Here is a 21,921-nt window from a genome sequence, read left to right as displayed (position 1 = left end):
GTACAACATTGCGAGCAAGTTTGGCATTGGCAGAAGAGATTTGGCAAGTTTCTATGGGCGACGCTCACATACTCAGCTCTACTTCTGATCCCATAAATGCATGTTCCTTACACGTGGCATCATTTGAAAGAGAAGGAACAAGCTTTCCTTGAGTATTGCTTTCATTGTCATATACACCACAATATTTATGACAACACCATAAATGTCCAGTATACCAGCACTGAAAGTGATTTTGTCCACACGGCTGTTTGATCTACATCCTAAATTGGTTAAGTTAATGAAATGGCTGTACAAGCACAGCACATGCAAATAATCTTTTCACTCTTTGTTCTTCCTTCAACCTCGTATCTATACTGCATAAAACAAGCAGATTAAATGTTTCGAATATGTCTGTGTATGTCCCTCTTTCTTCACTTACACATGAAATGAATACAGGTGTTCACAGATTATCTATAAACTGTAAGTATTTTGTTTATCTTATTCAACTGCAGGTGCAGCAGCAGTGACTAATGCACCTGCAGGCTGGGTTGTGTTTTAGTGTGTGTGCCTGCTGGCAAAACCGTGTGTCTGTGTGTATATCTCTGTTTGACTGAATGTCATATTCCGTGTTTGGCCCACCTGCTTGTCCGTATGTTGATTTGGCCAAGTATTGGCATCAAGAAAGTAGTTTTTTTATTTGTTTATTTATTTAACTGATGGTTTACTTAACCTGAGGACAAAAAATAAAATAAAATGAAACAAAATAAAAATATGGTGAGCAGCATTGTGGCCGCATTGCATCTGGGATACAAGCTGTGCTGCTCATGTAAGAATGTGCCTTCTAGCTTTGGTCTCATAGGCCGTAAAAAATGTACGTCATTTTGCTCGGCTCAAAGCTAGGGTGCCACAAAAACTGCTCCCCCTGGTGGCTGGCTGCAGTATAGGTCAAAAAATCCATCTCCCCAGTCATTCCAGATGAGCTGTGGTCAAACTTAAGAAAATGTTTCTCGCATCTGATTGTTGTGGTGAATGGAAGATATTATTTGGCTGCCTTGTATTTAAGTCCTCATTTTTCTATAAGTTTCATTTTCATTAGTCATAAGAGGTTAAAAACTAGACTAAACATCAAGTTTAACGATGATTGACAGCTGCTGTTCTTGTGTATTTTCTCGGGGATTGTAAAGAGCCCAGAAGAGATTAGACTCGAAAGAAAAAAATAATGATTATTTTTGTCACCCAGCTCTGCTCAGATTCTCTCTGAGTCCCTTATAGCCTTAACTGCCCAACTCTGGCTGCACAACAGCGGCGCTTGTGACAGGGGTATTTTGGTTTCAAAACCCTATAACAGTAAATGGCGAAGCCATGCTGTCCACTCTCTATACAGTCTTTGTTTGGTCTGTAAAGACTCAAAACAAATTACCCCTGATAAACAACACCTTCAATTTGCTGCGTTAGCAATATGCTCCAGGGATAGTTTGTCTGTTAATTTTACTCATTGTCTTCACAACTGAGCTACTTCACCATCTTATATAGAATCTTTTATTTGACCCAAGCTTCTCACTGCAAGAAACAAAACCTTATGTGTATTTTGGGAGACAGCTTTCCCAGATGAGTCCTCACTGATACACTAAAGTGCACTGTTTCTGTTTGTGTTTGTGTGTGTGTGTGTGTGTGTGTGTGTGTGTGTGTGTGTGTGTGTGTGTGTGTGTGTGTGTGTGTAGGAATGGTCAAAAGTGCAATGGGGCACATTTGGATGATGTGCTGGAGCAGCATCTGTTGGGAAAAAAAACAGATGAAAGATAGAGACGTACTGGAAAACTGCCATCAAGCAAATCAGTAGTCATGTCATGACATCACCACCGTCACACAGGAAGTGCACTCATCTATTTTGGTCATTAGCTCTCCAGATGGGCGGTCCCGGGTCAAACAGATCGGAAGAGTTCCATTACGCTAATAGGAAAGCTCAAATCTGTGCTTCAAAACTTGACTGAAAATCATATCCTGGGGAAGTCACTGGTTTATCATTAAATGGGTCAGTTCATCCACATTTTATAAAAACATGTTTCCCTCCCAGGAACTGAGCCATCCAGTTTGGGTTTTTAAGTTGAGGTTTTGATATAATAACTCATTTGTATTGCAAAAGAAAAAGTCAAAAACACTCACAGAAAGGTTTTTGAGCTGTTGAGTAACATTCTTCTTGGCTTGACACAGGAGTTGATAAGGTTTTAATTTGTGTTTCTAACTTGTTCTTAATTGTATGAACCAAGTCTTTTAGCATGTTTAATACAAGAGATTTAACATTTATGGGATAAAGGCCCCATTTCACATGTTCATCCTCCACTACAGTTATTGGAACGTGACTCTTGCCAAGACATATTATTGTTTTCAAGCTAATGAATGGAGAGCAGTTCTTTTTTATAACATTACTTTTCTTTGATCAAGGCAACGTTTCCTAGGATGCAAAGTGACAAGGGAATGTATTCAGTAATAGTTACGCAGTGCCACAGTTTGAAACGTGACAACAAGCAAACTTTGTAAACTCAGTTTGTAGTTCATTGTCAAGAAAGAGAGCAGACTGTTTAGTGTTACTTACAGCCGAATGTTCTAAGACACGTCTGTAATGTGTAACGTTGGTAAATCTGGGTTATGTCCTATCAGTGCTCATCTACCAACTCCAACCTCACCAAGCCTGAGCTCAGGGCAAACTAACCTGCCACTTACAGATGGATTTTTTCAAAGCATTTGCAGATCACTCCATGGTGGGACTGTCTCAAAAATCATGTGCACACAGACAGTCAATTGGGAGGCCCACCTCAGTTGTAACCCACAATATGAGCGTATTTTTAGATCTTGTCGAAAAAACACTTAGACTTTCCAGCCATTTAAAACTAGATATTGTTTGCAAATCAGTCTACACATATGTGGATTTGTGCATGCATTTGTGGATACGTTTACATATTTGTAGATGCATTTACACACACACAATTATTTTGCTACAATAAGAGCTCCATAGCATGGTGTCATCGAAGAAACTTTTGATCTATGTGCTGTAAAATGGAATCATGTCTTCCTTCGAAAAACAGATTCAGGTAACCAATTTTGGTGCTGATAATCTCATTTTAAATTTTGGATTTAAAACAGGCAAATATATAAAAGTGGGACTATTTCAATACCATTGATAAGGCTCACAGAGCTTTTAATCTAAACCATGAAACTTTAAAGAATCCACTCTGATGCATAATAAAATTGAGATCATGTCACAGTTATTTGCTGCTTGTTTAAATCTAACTGAATACTACTCTATTAGTTGAAAAAGACTGTCCTTGCACTGGTCAGACTTGTGATGGCAGGTATAGGGACCATGCTCCACCCAGTACAGTAATGTAAACTTCAGATGAAACATCAACCAGGGGTCAATACCTTCTACCGAAGCTGCCTTGACCTCACGTTCCTGAGGCCTGTCGTAACCAAACAGCCCAACCCGTCTCAGACACAGAGAGGGAAGAGTCATTTAACTAGGTGATTACACTTTTTCCCACCAGATTTTAAACATCAAGAGAGTTGAAGAAGAGTTGACAGCTTGCAGCAATGTGCACATGTGTGTGTGTGCCATAAATACAGAAACAAGTTCTCACAGGTGGGTGGTTTCAGAGCTGCCTGCCAACAACTTATCAATCATGTTCGTCAGGAGTTAGACAGGTTATGGTGTGTCTTTTAAACACACACACATACACACACACACACACACACACACACACACACACACACACACACACACACACACACACACACACACACACACACACACACACACACACACACACACACATATACATTAGGGTCTCACTGATTTCCTTTTATGATGTATAGTTTCGTTTCATCAGGTTGCAGTGGTGTAATGTAAGCTTCATGCAGAAATTGATTGAAGTTTGATAAGGTTTGGAGGAACTTAATGATCAAAGGATATGAAGTTGTGATAAGATTTAGGAGATAGATTTAAAAAGAGATAAAAAGAATGTCGCTGTTTTTGTTAATCTTTAAAAAGGCTCTGACTCATCTTATTAAAATAACCTCAGACTGAGAATGTGTCATCTCAGAGTTATAAAACAAGCTCACCTCAAGATGACTAATAGTGACAACATTAACTATTTAGAAAGGTAAGAGACAGGCTGCTGTGCCAGCTGAACAACCAGACGAGTTCTGATTGTAGCAAACCAGCATCTGCTCCGTACTGCACATGTTTATTTTTTAAATGTGCCTCTGAAGTATGTAATATTGATTTCACAACTCTGGCTTATCAGGGAGGAAACTGTACCAGACAGTTTATAGGCTTTTTTCATTAGATAAACTTAGAGAACTGTGCATGCTCTACCCTGATAGCATTATCTGTTTTAGTGAATTAGCAAACCTACAACGGCTTTTAAGGGCACAGGAAAGATTGTTGTTTGTATGAGATTTGGTTTCATACGTCATGTTGCCTTGGGGTTCAGAAGATTGCCCTTCAATTAAAAGAGTGATGGCACCTGAATGCAACAAGCAAAGACACAAGCCCTTGAAAATCTGAAAATTACAATAAAAGCATTGAAAAAAAACGTTGACCACCGATAAAAATAACCTATAATCAAACCTTTTGACTTTCCCAAATCAAATATTTCTTCGGTGATTCGTATCTGGGTCAAACACATTGTTTGTGGTCACATGCTTGTTTCCACTGCACCAGAAAAGATTGTTGTCTCTGGAGAAATGAATCACAGCATCGAATGTTTAATAGATAATGATGAAAGGAGCAACAGCCATGCTGCTTATCTGGAAGGAAAAGACGTGTGTATGAGACAGAGAGAGACAAGGTGACAGGGTGACCGACGTGCAGGATGTTCAATCTGACTTCATCTTGATTAGAGTCCCCAGCAGATGAATAGAGGGAAACAGATGTAGCCTTTCACTTTCCTGTCTGCTGCTTCCTATGATTTCCGCAGAGGCCATGTTTGGAGAAGATGTGTGTGTATGTTATGCTTTTCAACTTTCCTTGTTCTGTTCTTTCAATAGTTGTTGTGGGAGAGAGATTTTGAATGAAAGAATTGGTTTGTTTTCCTTTTTGTTGGCTTTTTGTTGGCTCGGTCGTATAAACGAGTGTAATTGACTTGACCTCCTTCTTAGTGTCTGCTGCTCTCTTTTGTGGATTTGATGTGTTGTGCTCTCAAACCTTTTTGTTATCTGAGTTATTGTGGTCATTTTTGTGTTTTTCTGATTATTTCCAAATAAACTACACAGATCAGGGGCAAACTGCATTAGATGCCCTTAAGTCATGTATAAATGTTGTTTGAGTAACACATGAATAGTAGAATCTGTAATGGTACCATGTTAACTTGCACTGCCTAAAAACTACTATTCCTTAAAAGTCTGCTTGTGGTTAGACAAAATATGAAACCGCTGAATTAAAATCTCTTCAAGTAACTTTAAATAAAATAAAACATTTAAGACAGCCTTGATAGAAAGCCTGTCTATTGCCACATTTGTAGACAACATGCATTCGTGGGATGAGTAGCAGCTTCTCTGCCAATGTCAAACAGATTATTCTGCTGTTAGTGTTGAGCATAGACTGTATAACACATGGACGTAGTCTCCCCGGTGTCACCCGTCTGATTCTGAAACGGAAAGTGAAGCACATTAGCTACAGCAGCCATATTGGTAGTAGCAAGGGCTTCGCGTACAGCTATAGGACGCCTGTCGGTCACGTGACCCTGAGCTGTGCCTCTGGTTTGGCGAGTTTGCGATCTTAATATCTTCTGAACGGCCGAGTCAGAAAAAAATTCAACCCGTACAGTGTGTGCGGATAGTGAAATAAATTATTCAGACAGGAGACGTTTTTTGAACCAGGCTGTGAATAGGTTAATTTCTGCTTTAAAAACTGCTTTTTTTGGCTTGGTGTGTATGTGACTTCAGGTCCTTCTGGAGCCAACCTCAAGTGGACACTCAAGAAACAGCAGATTGTAGTACTCCTGCATTGTCTCATATTCTTAGACTGGAGGTTGTTGTTTGGTGTAGAGTCTTGTTTTGAATGTCTGGTACCCTGAAGTAGCATAGGCCCTGCTACCGTGGTCAGAAGGTGTCTGCTCCAAGAACCAGCTTACCACGTTGGACTGATCTGGATACAGTCTATGTGATAGGGCAACTTCAAGCTGATGTTCTGCAAAACCAAGTTGTGACATTATTTGAGGTGTGCGCTAGTACCCTCTCCAAAGTGAAGGTCAAGTTACATTTACCAGGGGAATATCAGAGACGGACTTTGACATGACATAGAGATGAGATTCTGCAACCGGTAGCACCCCCAAATCTCAACAGTCTTGGACAGATCTGTATAGAGATGGGTACCAAATTAGGTACTTTTAAAGGTACCAACAAAATTCTGTCAAAAGTACCGAGTACTGATTCATGCAAAACCAAAAGGTACCATGTTAAGGTACCTAAATGCATCCTTGTGACTGTGAGAGTGGAAGAGTAGGTGATTTTCCATGCTGGACATGAACACAGCATTGCAAGGTTACTTATTGAAGAATGAGTATGTTAAATTGCCCCCCAAAAATATACTTTTATATTAAACAAATTGATACTTTTTATCACATTAAAGTAGAAATGTACCGAAAATTGGTACTGTTGAGTACCATTACCGATTGCCAGGGACTGGGTGTCGGTGTCGTATTGATTCAAATGTGAAAGGTACCCATCCCTAGATCTGTATCCTCTAAGATAACGCTCTTCCCCACTGAGCAGTTTCTCAGAGTTTACATCCAGGCCTGCCAGCAGTCTTGATCTCAAGCCTATGAAACACTGAAACAACCACGTTGGCTGACTTGGGTCAACTGCTGGTTGAGGAACAGGATGCTTTCCAGCAACAGTGTTTGAGCCGGCTGTTGACCTGCATAAAGAGGAGTTGCCAGGCTGTTGTGGCTGTGTATGGTTATTTCACACACTACTGAGGCTCCTGTTTGTTAAACTAATGATTTGTTGATTTCCCAGTTTGTCTTAAGACTTCATTCATCCAAATTAAACCAAAGCCAACAGCAGAATATGCTGTTTGGCATTGAAAGAGAAGTTTTATTAAACTTCATGGAAACAATCCCCATACTCAGCTCAGCTGCTCATGCCATAAATGCATGTTGCTTACGAATGTTTCTCCACTTAAAAAGGAAATAACAAGAGTTTGAAAAGGTAAAAGATTTTTGCAAAGAAGTAATCCACCAAACATAAATTTCCTTGCATTTAGTGTTGCTTATTTATCTATTCATCTTTGAAAGTAAACCTGCAGCTGTTAGTTGAGTTTGTACTTTTGTGTGACTACTGTGGCACTTTGTCAACAATATTTTTTGTGTCTTCATGCCAGCATTTGAATGAATTATACACACATAATTATTTGTTCCGTTATAAAGTATGTACTGCAGTCCCTGCCAGGCTTGCTTTGAAGACACTCCCTGGTTAGTTCACAGAAGTGCTTCTCCAGTGTGCTGTAGAAATCTGGAACATGGAAATCTCACCGTTTCATTTCCCAGGAATAAAAGGAAGTTAGGAAAGAGGAGGCAGTCATTAACTTGAAGCTCTTATCTAGCTGTGGATTTTTAGCTCTCTAAAAGAGTCTCATAAATTTTACCTTATCTAAATAAAAAGGTAGCCAACTATGTGTTTGACATTTCTATTTGGCCAAACAGGCTGCGTTCCTTATTTGGGCAAAATTACACATTTAGAATTCAAGTTTCAGCTAGGTTTCAAATTGCAGGGTAAATAACAAATACAAATGCAGTTATCCTGTTTTATCATTTTATTTAAAGTATTTTGCTTTCATGTTCTGCTGATCAGTGGTATTCATTTAAGAGGGGGAGGTGAGGAAGAGATACAAGAAGAAATGCTGACATTTTAATGTTCTTCCATATATCTTTTAATCTTTGACATCCCTGGAAGGTGCTCAAAGAAATGGATTTGTTTTCCCATCAGTAGGCAGGTTTTCAAGCATATGATGCTCTGTGCATAGTCTCTGTGGCAGTGGTCCAAAGAGCTTGGCCTGACTCCAGCTCTTATTGAAGCTCATCTTCATTAGCCAAAGACAGAACTCTCCAAGAGCTGTTAGCTTTGTTATAAGATCAGGCTAGCTGACAGGAACAGAGTCAGCCTTAGTGGCAGGGCCAAAAATGACTCCCCATGCCTTAAAAAACGTCATTTACAAAAAAATTGAAGTTTATGTCCCAAAATGGCAGCCACAGTGTTGGAAGGAATTTTAAAGCAATCTAAGCAGAACATTTTAATGTTAATGTTTAACCAGAGTTTAGTTTTTTGTTTCACTTTCAAGCTCAAAGTAGATTTCACTTCACGTGAAGCTGGTAACTGAACTTCTCCTGACAGTAACAGATGAAGAGCTCAGGCAGCAGGTTTCAGCTGAACATTTTCATGCTCATTAACAGCTCATGTCATAATGTGGCTCACTCGGACTGTGAAGGCTAACTGAGCACAGGTATGTGACCCCTTTGTCCAAACCTGCACACTGGCCAGGTTTGTGCAGTTTGTCTTTGATCCTGAACTACTGGGTCAAACCATTATGAGGTCAGGCCCACTCTGTGCATTCCACAGCTTTAATAAATCACCAACAGAATGCATCTTCCTGAAAATGGGAGGCTAAATCTTAGATAGGAAGAGTAAAGTGGACCAGGATATGAACATGTACCCTCTTTGAGAGTTGAGCTGTTATTTTAACAACCTGTGGTGTCGGTGAGCCAGGAAGCAGTAAGCACTTGTTTCCCCTCTTTCACACATATAACAAGCCATGAGAATAAGTGTCAAAAGTTGTCAAAGTGATTGTTTGAGTTTTACACAATGCTGTATCAGCACATCTCTGTTTTAAGGGACTTGTTTATTGCATTTTCCTTGATCTGCTGATGCTTTTTGACCAGTACCATGCACAAACACGCAGAGAGAAGAGGAACAAACTGTGTTGGAGTGTAACAAGATTTCAAACTGGCAAAATTAATAAAACATTGTGATGTTGAGTTAAAAGCAGAATTTACCGTCCGAAAATCATTTAAAATGTGTCTTTATTAGAGAATAGTGCACAGACAACATATCACATTTTTAAACATAAAAAGTGTTATTGCTTTATGATTGGTTAATATTTAATCAGTTATCTTCATCTTCATAGTAAACATTAGACTTCCTGTTTAGATGTGAAATGCCACAGGCACTTATAGAGAAAGGTTTCTTGTTTTGTTTGCTCTCTGTGTTGTTTCTGATTTCTCAAACGATGCTTCAGATTTTTGTTAAAAAATATGATCATTTGTATGATAAATTAGCTTTAGATGTTGACATAAATCACAGATAACACTTTTTACCTCTGTGGCCCTGCAGCCCACAGGTAGACATCCTTTAAAATAAATTAGTCATCATTAAAAAATATTCCTTTATTAATTCTAAATTTAAAAGAGGAAAAAAAAAAGAATTAACATCATCAGGGAAAAGTAGCAGTAAAATTCTTCTGGGCTTCATTCACATTTGTTAGTGCAAACTCAAAATTTTTGTAAGTTGAAATACCTTCTGTTCACTGTTCAAGAACAAATCTACGCCTCTATTACCCGAGCCACAACTTCAGATCATTAGCAGGTTGGATTCCTGCTGGTTTGGCTCCCACATGGAGTCCCCACATGACATCTGTTGCATCTGATGTGCTAAAGTGTTCATTAGTTTCTCATCTGGGTCTCTGACCAACTTTTACTTTAACAGCCTGATCTACAAAACTAACCTGTGAGTTCATGTATTACATCAACATTAGTTTCCCTTCATCACGTCCTCATCGTCAGATCAGCACAGACTCTCTGGTGTCTTGGAAAGGGAAACTGCTCTGATGTCTGGCAGATAATTCCCTGAGAGAAAAGGAAAAGAGAGGAATGAATTGAGAGCACAGAGACAGAACAAACCATGAAAACTTCTTGACCTTTAAACTAAATGTATTCTTTTTTTACAGTTAACTTCCTGTGAATGAAATACAACTAAAATTTAAAAAAATGTGTTGAATCTAAATTCAAATATCAAGATGGCAGATTTACACTGCAGGGATCCTTATTTGACTGCTCTCCAGCACTTCCATCACCTAAATGTTGCTTGCTTACCCATTTTACTTGGTAAGAAATCTTTAATGAGACTGAGCCACACTTCTAAAATGTCATTTGTTTGCAGTCTGTTCTGCTTTAGATGTGTAATATCACTATGTCTATGAAAATGGACAAGAGTGGGGATGTAGACAGGGCAGGTCTACAACTTTCATTTAGGATTATGTTTAAAGTGACTTCTCACTTTGGAGATAACTTCCATCCATCCATTTTCAATACCGCTTATCCTTTTAGGGTCGCGGGTGGCTGGAGCCTATCCCAGCAATCATTTGGGCGAGAGGCAGGGTACACCCCGGACTGGTCGCCAGTCAATCGCAGGGCTGACACATAGACAGACAACCATGCACGCACACACTCACACCTAGGGACAATTTGGTGTGACCAATTAACCTGGTGAGCATGTTTTTGGACTGTACCCGCAGAGAACTCACACATGCACGGGGAGAACATGCAAACTCCACACAGAAAGGCCCACCGGCCGGGGTGGGGATTTGAACCAGTGACCTTCTTGCTGTGAGGCTGCAGCGCTAACCGTTGCGCCACCGTGCAGCCCTGGAGATAAATTCTTTTGAGTTTAGTGAGAAAGCTGTTTTAACCATCACTGCTCTGAATGAACAGTATATAGTTGACTTTCAAAAGACTTTTAATGTTACTGTAATGGTGAATCTACCAGGATGCACACATTTTTTAGTCAAATTTATATTTCTAATGCTAAAATATAATTATTGTTGTTATACATGAACTCTGAAATGTTCTGTTTTATAATAAAAAAAGAGAAAAAAGTAAAGTAAAGTAAAGTAAAGCACTTTTTAAAAAATAATCATATTTCATCTGCTTTTCTTTTTGAGGTTACAACAAAAGAACATGTTATGACAACTTTTGTCTGAGTTAACAACAGTTCATAGTCTCCTTGTAAATAGTCCATTCTCCTCAGTCTTTCTGGTGGGTTTTAAAGTCAATCCACTTTTTCAATTTTCTATAACATATAGATTGTTGAAGTCTGAAATTGTGTGTAAAGATCTCAAAGTCAAGTAGTTTTTCCACAATGTCTAACCAGATTTTTTCAGAGTGGGGTGGGGGGTGGGGTCCTCCTTACACCACTTTATTCTTATGGCTTTCTAAGCACATTTTTGATTGACAAATTACAGTTATTTACTCCTGTTCCTGAACAGAAAAATGTGTTTTAGTGTTTTTTTGTTATTTTTGACTTATTTTTGACTTGTAACAGAATGCCAGTTTTCTGGCTCAAATCTGGGAATAAAAACATGAAATCATTTGAAACTCCTCACTCCTGTTCAAAATGGTGAAGTGAAGGAAAATCTCTGAAAAACAAAGAGTCAGAGTTAAAACATGTCATGATGCTGGACTGGGTTTTCAATTGTGTGACAGTTGGGCCGGAGAGCACTATATATTTGTTTTGTATATGTATATTTCCACTCCTTAAACAAAAAAGGTGGTTGTATTTGCAAATCTGTGCAAAAAAAAAGAACAAAACCTACGACCCGGAGAAATGTGAATTACAATAACCCATAAACATATCATCTGATAAACTCATTCAATTGAAATATTTTGAACGTATTTCACTGATGCTATTTTTTTTTTTTACACATACTACTTTTTTTATTTTCCATTCTTCCCATGAGACTTTGACATTTGCATCTAAAAACCCTGCAATCAGTGAGGCTCCAACATTGGAACATGTCAACATAAAGAAAAGAAGATGTACACAAGATGCCAGCTTTTCTTTCCTCCCTTGACACAAAGAGCCTTTCTTTCTACTCTATTCCGTCAGACAACTCTGCCTCTGTGTGCCTCGACTCCACATGACATAAACACCATTTCTGTTCCATTTAATTAGATGAAAGACTTAAGTCTGGGCTGTGATGCGAGTGTGTGAGGTAGCAAACGCGCCTTTAGAGATCGGGGTATACATGTCCCCTCTTAAGTGCCTGTTTGATTGAGTCAGTGTTGTTCGGCTTGTTTTTTAATGTGTGTCTGAGTCAGTGTGAGTGTGCAGCGATTACCCCAAGCAGGTTAGCTATGGAAGCTTTAGCTGCGTGTGGTGGGAGACAGACTCAACCTGATTGTGAGCAGCCATTCACTGTGTGCAGCCTGCAGTCTGGCCCCCTTACAAAACCATTCTATGGAGCTGATTCAATGCAAGAATTGTCACTATTGTAATAGTGACCCTTGACACAAGCCCCATAGCAAGCTTATGGCCAAGTCAATCATTGCCGCTAAGCAGCACAAGCCTACTGAGCAAGCAGTGAGGTAGGCCCCACAACATTCATTCCACAGCCTTTAAAAGAGGTGAATAACAGCACTGACACCCAAGCAAAGTCTGAGAAAAACAAAACATCTCATACTGATCCTGAGAAAACGATAATGCTCCATTCAAGAACATACAGCATTTATTAACAGATAATGTTTTTTCTATAAAAAAATAGAAATATTGAGATGAGACAAGAAAAAGCAGAACTATAACTTAATTAAACTTGAGTAGAGTTTCATTCCTATACAGGCAAACGGTTGGCTGCAATCGTTGGACATTAAGTCCACTGCTTTGGTCCACAATAAACAACCTCTGCAATGACTATACATGGAATGATTCTTTGTGCACATTCAAGTGGAGAAATTCTACTGGTTGTTTAGTAAGTCAGCTGCTGAGTGCATTTAAAGGTTGAAATACACAAGTCTGTAGGAAGATCAAAATCTACCAGCGCTAAAGAGAGACTGAACCTGTGGGACATAAAAGTGTTTTTGTTAAAGTTGTATGAAAAAGGAAAGGGGATAGATTATGAAGGAGGTGCAAAGTACATGTGTGTGAGGGATATTCACAAAGTAAAGAATTTCTCTCTGTCTTGAGCAGAGGTTTTCATCCACCAACCACAAAAATAAATCCCATTTTTACTGCAGAACAGCGACCCCCGGTCTGGGAATACACTAATAGACCAATCCAAAAACAGAGGAACCAATGATAAGTCCTACAAACTTGATCGAGATGATCAGTAGAAAGTTAGTAGGGGTGGGAGGAAAAAATCAATATATGGTAACATTGGGATTTTTTTCCTTCCATATTCAAGTCCTTTGTTTAAGTCCTTGTATATGAGCTGGATTGGAAAAAGTTGAGATGTCAGATCCCCTCAATAAATCCTGAAAACTGATTCATGTGATGTGCATTTTTTTGGGTAAAATATGGCTCCTGATATAATCTGTAGATATCATCATCTTTCAACTTTTTCACTTGGTCTGGTGTTAAAAAAGCAAACGTAAAATCAAAACAAATCGGGAATATCGAAGAATCACATTTTAAATCAAAGTGGCAAAAAACATTGAAGAATCAAATGGAAAACCAAACCAAACAACCATTGTCTTTTTGTTTGGTTTTATATAAAGTGTCCTATTTTTGTTTAGGTGTAAATAGGTGTTCATTTTGGAAGGCATCTTGTGACCCCTTCATTAGTGTTCTGCAACCCCGTATGGGTTCTTGCCTCTACTTTGGATAGCACGAATCAAGAGCCATTTTCTTTATTAATTTTTACTGCTTTTCTCCTTAAGGTCATATTTATTTCACCACTATTTCCTGCTTTGTTAGACAGCTGCCTTTTATCAGTAATTTTATAAGTTCTTTTCTGATTTTCTTTTAAATAGTTTCATTATATTTCAATCCTATGTTTTTGACATTTTTCCTTTTCTTTTCTTAATGTTAAATGTATATAAATAAAAGTCCCTTGTCTTTGATCTCCTGGCTTTGTCTATTTTCACCATCAGGTACTTATATACAGTAATTAAAAATAATAAGATTTTGGTTTCTGGTATATTCCCACGGGGCCAGGTTGATTTGCATAGAAGCATGTAATGAAATGCCTCCATGTAGATATTCACTGGTCAGTACTGTAGTACACATCTGCACACAGCCTTCCAAGACCATAAGAAAATAATAACAGGGCTTAATATTAACACTAGAAAAGCACTCAGAGAGCACAGACCTCCACCAAGCATATTGTGATTGTCACCAACACTTTAGTCCTACTTTAATGTTATACTCCCTTTCAGCAGACTGTCTGCTACAATTTGGTGTTAGCAGCAAGTTTGTACTATAATTTGTTTCCTGACAGTGTTGAAAATTATGATTACCCAGTACAATTTTCATATTCTGGATCTTAGTATCCAGAATATTGCCAGGATCTGGATCCTACTTTTACATCTGTCAGAAATTATGGTGACCTTGTCTTGTATTGTTTTGCAAAGCAATCCGACCATTTATGGTGGAGTTACATACACATACGGTGAAAACGTCCCTATCTCACAATGATAAAGAATCCTTTCAAAAAAATCCTGGATCTAGACGATGATCCAGATCACCTCCAAAATTTAATCACTTCTTCCTTATCCCATTTTGAACATTTCCTGAAAATTTCATCAAGATCTGTTTGTCACTTTTTGAGTACGTTGTTCACAGACAAAGGAACAGAAAAACTCTTCCCAAAACATAACCTTCTTGGTGGAGTTAATAATATTTATCTTGTTGAGTGGCAGTTGGAAAGATTGAGCTGTGTGGCTGATTCAGAATTCACTGCTCTTGCTGGGTTGTCAAACAATGTAACCCTGCAGGCTGTTATTACAAGTGACAAAACATTTAAACTGGGTGTCAGTTTGAGACCAATTTGCTGTGAAGGAGGCTTGTTCAAATGATTTCATGTTGAGAAGGCCAGCACACTCTCACACACTCCACACACTCACTCATGCATTCATCTAGAGTCTGAATAGCTGAATCAGTAATGTGATAGTGATAGTCAAGTTACTTAAGTGTGTTGAACAGAGCTCAGGTTGCTTTGTTTTAGAGTCTGTGAGATACCCTAACAAAGACACACTAACACAATGCCATGCAAACACTTGTGTGGGAGCATGTGTTTCTGTGTGTTTCTGCTAAAACACAAATCAGCATATCTATGTACATCTTTTGTAACCTGCTTCTGCACATGTTCACAGGCCTGGGCTCCCAAAGGCCTCACTTTGTCTGCATCTGCAAAACGCTGAGCAAATGAAGCAGCAAGATTTGTAGAGTTTATCTTTATCATCACCTCTCTGCTTCTGCTTTCTACAATTCTCATAACAATGGCAGGTACCCAAAAATAAAACCCAGAGATAACTCTGCCACATCAAAAAAATCAAATAACTCGGAGTAAACACATGTGCATGTTTGTAGCAGCAGTTTACTCACCTGACTATGTTTCAAAGCCAAATTATCCACTCTCCTCCATAGCTAACTTGACACCTAGTCTAAATGTTTCAGCACCTCAATTGTGACTCTTTCTGACTCTGAGAGCTCAGTAATATTGTATGACATGGGATGACATCATTGTTATTACTATGGAGCTCTCAATTTAGTCTTACACATACAAGAACATATCCTAACAACGCTTCTTGATAATAAATCTTACATTGTTGTAAAGCCTGTTTATTTCTCTTTAAAATAGAGCCACATTTGTAAGAAACACAAATTTGTGAGATGAGTCTGAGTATGTGGTAATCTTCTCCGTCACGACCAAATAGCTTATTCTGCTGTCGTTGCTGAATCCTGTTTTGAGCTCCATGTATCCACAGGTACTGACAATCAGACCTGTGAGCATGAGACCTTCTACAGTGCTCAGTAGGTCCTGACTTAGTTGTAGTATAGAGATACATTGCAACCAACACCAGTGGCTAATTCATTTCCATGAACAATTTGTGAGAGCAAAATGCTCTACCTCTGTAAACCTGTCAAAAGCAAAATGGTAAAATGGCAATTTTGGATCGTGCATATATTTGATTGATCATATTTTGGGGACAAGAGAGTCCTAATATTTTTTTAATAAGTAGCCATGGTATCAAATACCTCCAATAAAAATAACTGTAATATATATAAATATTGCAAATGCCAAAGGTAACGTGGCAAATTTATAAAGGAAAAAGACCAAATTTATAGAAATTTAACATAAAAAATAAAGACTGCAGTAAGATATTGTGTAAATAGCTGCAAAATCAGTCCCAGGTGAGAGCTAAAATTGAACATCTACATCGAGGTGTGAAGGCACCTTGGCAGATGAGCAGTTATGTGAAAAGAATTTGTCATTCTACTTAACCAGGATATGATAATTTAAAAACTCACTGGCAAGCGTTGCGTCTCACATACAAAGACAATGGACTCAACTTATCATCACCAACTTTAACAGCCCTCTGCCCCTCATCCTGTCCCCTGCAGGTGTTCATAGAGCAGTTATCACTAACAATCTTGGATACGGGCTTTAGGAAGTGCTGGGAGGATAATACAAAAAAGACTTTGACAGTTTATAAAAACAAGAATAGAGTGGATCAAAGGAAGCACTGAGTGAGTGAATATCTGACTTCATCGACTAATCCTTCTCAAGATCTGGTGAAACAATAACATCCACCGCTTAAAAAAAAAAAAAAAAAAAAAAAACTTACAAAAACCTACAACTCCTGTTACCAGATTTAGACACCTCAAGTAAATTCATGTTTACTACTGCTTCTGCTTTTGGCACAGTTCTCAAAGCAACAATCCGTTTAACTCTTCTGCTTGATTGCAGATCAGTCATCAGTAATATTGTCGTTCAATGACTGCTAACTTGTTAACCGTAACAAGAGGATATTTGACAGTTTGTAGTATGTAACATAGGGAGAATCTTTTGTGACAACTTCCCTAGTTGTTATCTGAACCGCAGCAGATTAGTCTAAATATGAGAAAACACTCTCACACAGTCCAAATTGAGGACAACTTATTTATCTGGAGTGAACATGGGATCGCAGCATCTGGTTGTCAAAGATATCAATTTGGTTTGCTCAGTGTGGCTAACGTTAGCAGAGCTAGCAGCTCCAGCCTTTAGTCCTCCCAACAGGTTAACGTCTACATGCAAATTCAGACTTAAACTCAATCTCAAACTAAGCTTTCTTGGTATGAAGGTTTGTTAAAACATGCCTATTCTGTGGAGGCTGAGTGGGTATGTGCCATTGTGACCAGACACAGCCGACTTGCATCTTTATTTTAATTTTCTGATCAAAATAATGTCCAACCATGCCATCCTCTGTCATCTATTCATTTTTACATCTAAAGTATTGAGCAAGAGAGCTTTTTGTCAGCTTCCACAATCAGAGCTTCAGTCTTAGCTAGTGGCAGGTTGCTGTGGTGCAGTTCAAAAGCAACATGTGATAAAAAATGTTGATCATCAGTATGATCATTCAGCAGTTATGGAGCCACATAGTGAGACAGATGACATTTTGGTAGCTAAGTGGGCATGTCGTAAGTCCTCAAGCCTGGAATGAATATCAGAAAACACAAAAATATCATTATTCTTTTAGCATCAACAGGCTTAAAACCTTCATTGTGTTTGTATCCTATCAATTTTCACTTTTGTATGTTGTACGTATAAACCAGTTATTAATTACTCCTTTACAGTCGTTAACAGTAACCTTTTTACTCACTGAAAAGATAAGTGTTCCAAGAATATTTTTTTCTGCAATATCTTTTTTGTTTCTTTTGTTTAAGGTGTTTGGCTTTTATCTGGAAGACTGGGTTTGGTGTCCCATTAGTAATCTTAAACTGTGGTAGCAGCTAATTATTAGCTTCCATCTAGCTCTGTGAAATGTGTTCTGTTTGGTGTTTTAAAATGCATCTGTAATGTCATATATTTCTTTAAATTAGAAATAAATATGTTCTTCCATCTTTAAAAGAATATTATTTTTTGGCCCTTTTAATACCTCTGGTACATTGGTGTGACCTATTTTATGTAGCCAAGTGGAAGAATATAGAGTTTAACAGAAAATCCAATACAGTCAGTGCTTGGCTGGGTTGATAAGGAGAAGGAAATGGCTTTTACAGAAAGTAGATGGGTAAACTTATCATTGAAAACTTGGTCTGGAGTGATAAGACATTTTCAACTTCAAAAAGAGGTTAAATTGTTAAAATGGCCAGTGTATGACCCTGAATTTACTCCAGCTTCTTTGGATGATCGTTACAGACAGAGGATTTATTTTGGTATTACTGCCCTGTGTAAGATTGTTAAAAAAGTCAATTTGATAGCTTTGATGTAATGTGTCAAAATTGGAGCTTGGTCGGCAGGACTTTTTTTTCTAGGTATCTCCAGCTTCGAGATTACTTCCTTAAAAGGGTAAAAAGTTCTGACTCAAGCGAAGCAACGACTCTCATTCAAATATTTGTTGATGCTTATAACTCAATGATTAATAAAGGTTTAATAAGTAGGTTATATAATGCCATCATCACACTGAACAAGGACAACACAGACTATATCAAACATAGACGGGGAAAAGAATTGGACATCACAATAACTGAAGACACTTGGCAACATGCATGGACAGTACGGTCATCTACAACAAATTCTTGGACTTGGAGGGACTATGTTACGCCCAAACAGAAATCAAAACAAAGTGACATCCGTCTCCTCTGTTGGAGTGTGGAATGTGGGGCAGAGATGGCTGACCACGCCATATGTGCCAGATGTGGCTGCTTAACTAGGTATGCATTTTGTGTATGACCTTTTTTGGAGGTATTTACTTGTGCTGGGTAACCCATGACCTCTTGTTTCTGAATTTTTTTGTGTATGGATGTGTAAGTTTGTATGTACACAGGTCGGTTCAAAAAAAAGGAAAAATGCACAAAATACAAGTTTCAAAAGTAATAAATATGTTTTTATTGAAATCATGTTGAGTTTTTGTTCACCTTAAATTTTAGCAGTTAAATGTTTGCATAGTTTTAACAGTTATTTAACTGCACATGAGTCAGAGGTTTGTGTATTTTAACTTGTCTCTTGTTTATGTTGTAAATATCCTTCTCTTTGCTTTGGTTTTTAGTTAATGGGGCTTATTCTGTTCTTGTTTTGTCCTGTGTTACTGTTACAGTGTGAATGTGAGTCTGCACTGAGCCAAAAAGGGAACAAAGAAGTGATTTAACACACCTGTTGAGAGTCAAACCATGGACTTAGCTGTGGACACTAAATCTAGCATTCAAAGAGAATTTTCACTCATACTTTGGATGAGCAACAACTTGTGACATGTCTTGGTGAAATCTCTTTGTTGTTCTCTTTGTGGCTGTAGAGTAAACAACTGAGTGTTGTCAGAATTTATTTTCCTTCTGTGAAATTTATCACTTCCCTCTGCTGTAGGTATGAGGGTAACCCTTTTCATTCAGTCCTCTGACAAACAGTGAGGTGTGGCCTCTGCATGGTTCATTCACTTTTACATTTATTGCTGTTGGCTTTTGTTCACCTTTTTAAACAAACACCACAGCCATTCACTGATTCTATATGTGTGCCTTGAGGCAAACCACCTTCTAGTGTTGCTCTTAACCCTTAGATCTATGTTTACAGTAAAATACTGTGAAGGTTTCACTGCAGTGATGTGACAGGTAAAATGATTACATTATTCTAAGTGGTCAATTTCAAAGCAAAGAAAAGGTGCGCAGGATTTGATCTATAATTGTTTGAAAAACTATGTAATTTATTAAAGTAAAGTAAGACCCAGAAAATGACAAGGTTATCTTAGTTCTGGGAAGACAAGAAGTGAAGGCGCCTTGAAAACAAAAAAAAACATTCAGACTGTAAGCTTTAGCTGATATGTTCGCGGATACTTGAGAGAAAATAAGTCAGCCCTGAGTTTAAAGAGTTAATTCATCTTCCTTCTTGTATTTCTCTTTCAAACCTTTCAGAGTAAAGGTTAATGATAAAGTGAAGTACATCCATGTTTGAGTGAAGCCTAGGGCTGATTCTTTGATTAAACAAACACCATGGTGTGGGATATCACTGTGAGTCATTTCCACTCATGTGTGACCTGAGAGATGTTATCGTTCACACAGGTTAAGCCTGATGCAGTAACAGACAGCTTACACACTCACACACAAAAACAGCAGCCGGGTATCGCTGGGAAATCTGGAGTGAATGTCATAAATGATTAAGATTAGAGTGGTGTAGTGTGTCGAGGGGGCAGCACTCAGCAAGAGTCAGGGGGCACTGAGGCACATTTGCTGTGAATAATGAAAATAAATAGCTGGTGGATGGATGGGAAAATGATGTAATGAAATAAAAATTATACATGCAGGGCAACACTGGGCTTGGTAGAACCAAGGCAGTAGTTCACGGTATCCTGTGTTGCAGTATGTGCAGGTGTTTTTGAGGAACATTTTGAAGCTTAAAGTCCTCTAACTCATGTAAATCAAGGAGCAACTGAAGCCATGCGTCATTTGTTTGTGGTAGTCCAGGGGATGAAAGTAGCACACGGCTGGTTGAGGCACAAAACACTGCAGTCTCCACTGTCCTTTGTTTCTTTAAATAGGATGTGTGTTTGATCACTCGACCATTCTATATTCTCACAACACTGTTACATAACACCACAACACCTGCAGCTCTGCGATTCCCCAAACAATGGCAGAAGCACTGTGTGTGTATGTGTGAGAAAGAGACTAGTGCATTCGTGTATTTACCTCAGTCTGCCTGATTGATTTAGAATACTTCATGCACATGCTTATAACCTGGAGCTGTTTTGTTGGGTGAAGCATGCACAACTGGAAACACACATGAACAATTAGGTTTCAAAACCACGTGACCACATAGTGAAGGTATAAGATGTTTACGTTGCCAGATAATATAGATGTATTTACCTCCAGTCATAGCAATTTTGTCTATGTCGCACCAAATTGCTTTTTACTCTGAATACTTCTTTTTGCAGAATGGATCAAAGAATCCAGGAACTACCTTTACTTATTTATCAGAAACAGGTCTGAAATGAGTAATGTCTCTTTAAAGGGGACATATCATGCTTGTTTCTCCTTTTCACTATGCCAGACTAAGATGCCTGTAAAGCATTTCTGCCCTCAGTACAAGTCATTTAGTTCCTTCAATGCTCCACAATAGCGTTCTCAATATCCTCATTTTAGGCCATTCTGAAGATCTCGTTGAAACACTCCGTTTCGAGAATAACCTCCAGTAACCTCGCAACGTCGCAGCCCTTTGTGCTCTGATTGGTCAGTTCTATCAGAGGGGCGGAGGGGGTAGAGCCAGGGGGCGGTTTTTGCAGCATGGCAGAAAAAATTGTCACTTTGAATGGAGCAGACAGAGCGAGTTTGCTGTTTGTCAAAACTTCACCGTAAGGCATTGATAGCAGTAATAAAATGGCAGAGAGTAGGATACGTCCTTTTGTATTGGACCCCGAGTCAGACCCAGACGGTTCTGCAGCTCAGGAGGAAAAAAATCCACTTCCACACAGATCATCTCAGGACGCTTCAGTGTGGCGAGTCAAATCGGTACTGTAACATGTATAGGTTATACGTGGAAATATAGGCAGACTTCACCAATAAACTATTTCTATAACAGAGCTCCATCCTGCTCCTTCACTTTTCTCTGTCTGTTTTATCCATCATGCTGAAAGTGTAGTCTAAAGATCGCCTCTACCGTCAGCTCGTCACTATGTTAGCGCTCAGTCAAGTTAGCCAGAGCTGGTAGGGAGCTTTATTTATACGGGGCTCTTAGTGGGTGTATCCCTTGGTGGCGGTTGTGTGACTAACTGATATCACAGAGGAGGAGCTGCTTTATCAGATTACTCCAATAAAAAGAAAGGATTCTCGTGTCGTCATCGAGGTCGAAATCTCGAAGCCAAATGTCAATGACCTATTTTTAGAGGCATCAAATCTTGTTGTAGGATATCAGAAAAAATACAATATCTCATTTTTTGAAAATTCAGGGGGTAAAAGGTCTTGTTTTCAAATTTACTATTTTATATGCAAGTATTA

General features: G+C 38.6%; 1 protein-coding gene across 1 annotated transcript in view; it reads right to left on the bottom strand.

Moving 5' to 3' along the window:
* Positions 1–9,036: 9,036 nt before the first annotated feature.
* Positions 9,037–21,921, bottom strand: part of LOC141796205 (uncharacterized) — a 43,142-nt gene continuing 30,257 nt past the window's right edge. The window contains exon 15 of the mRNA XM_074677191.1: positions 9,037–9,878. Coding sequence (XP_074533292.1) covers positions 9,812–9,878 — 67 coding nt within the window. The 3' untranslated portion in view covers positions 9,037–9,811. The remainder of the gene's footprint in view (positions 9,879–21,921) is intronic.

The sequence above is a fragment of the Halichoeres trimaculatus genome, unplaced genomic scaffold (assembly GCF_033239565.1).
Source record: "Halichoeres trimaculatus isolate MK-OKI-2021-1 unplaced genomic scaffold, fHalTri1.1 fHalTri1_scaffold_10, whole genome shotgun sequence".
NCBI classification, from domain to species: domain Eukaryota; kingdom Metazoa; phylum Chordata; class Actinopteri; order Labriformes; family Labridae; genus Halichoeres; species Halichoeres trimaculatus.
The sequence above is the reverse complement of the archived record's forward strand: the minus strand, read 5'-3'. Positions and strand labels throughout refer to the sequence as shown.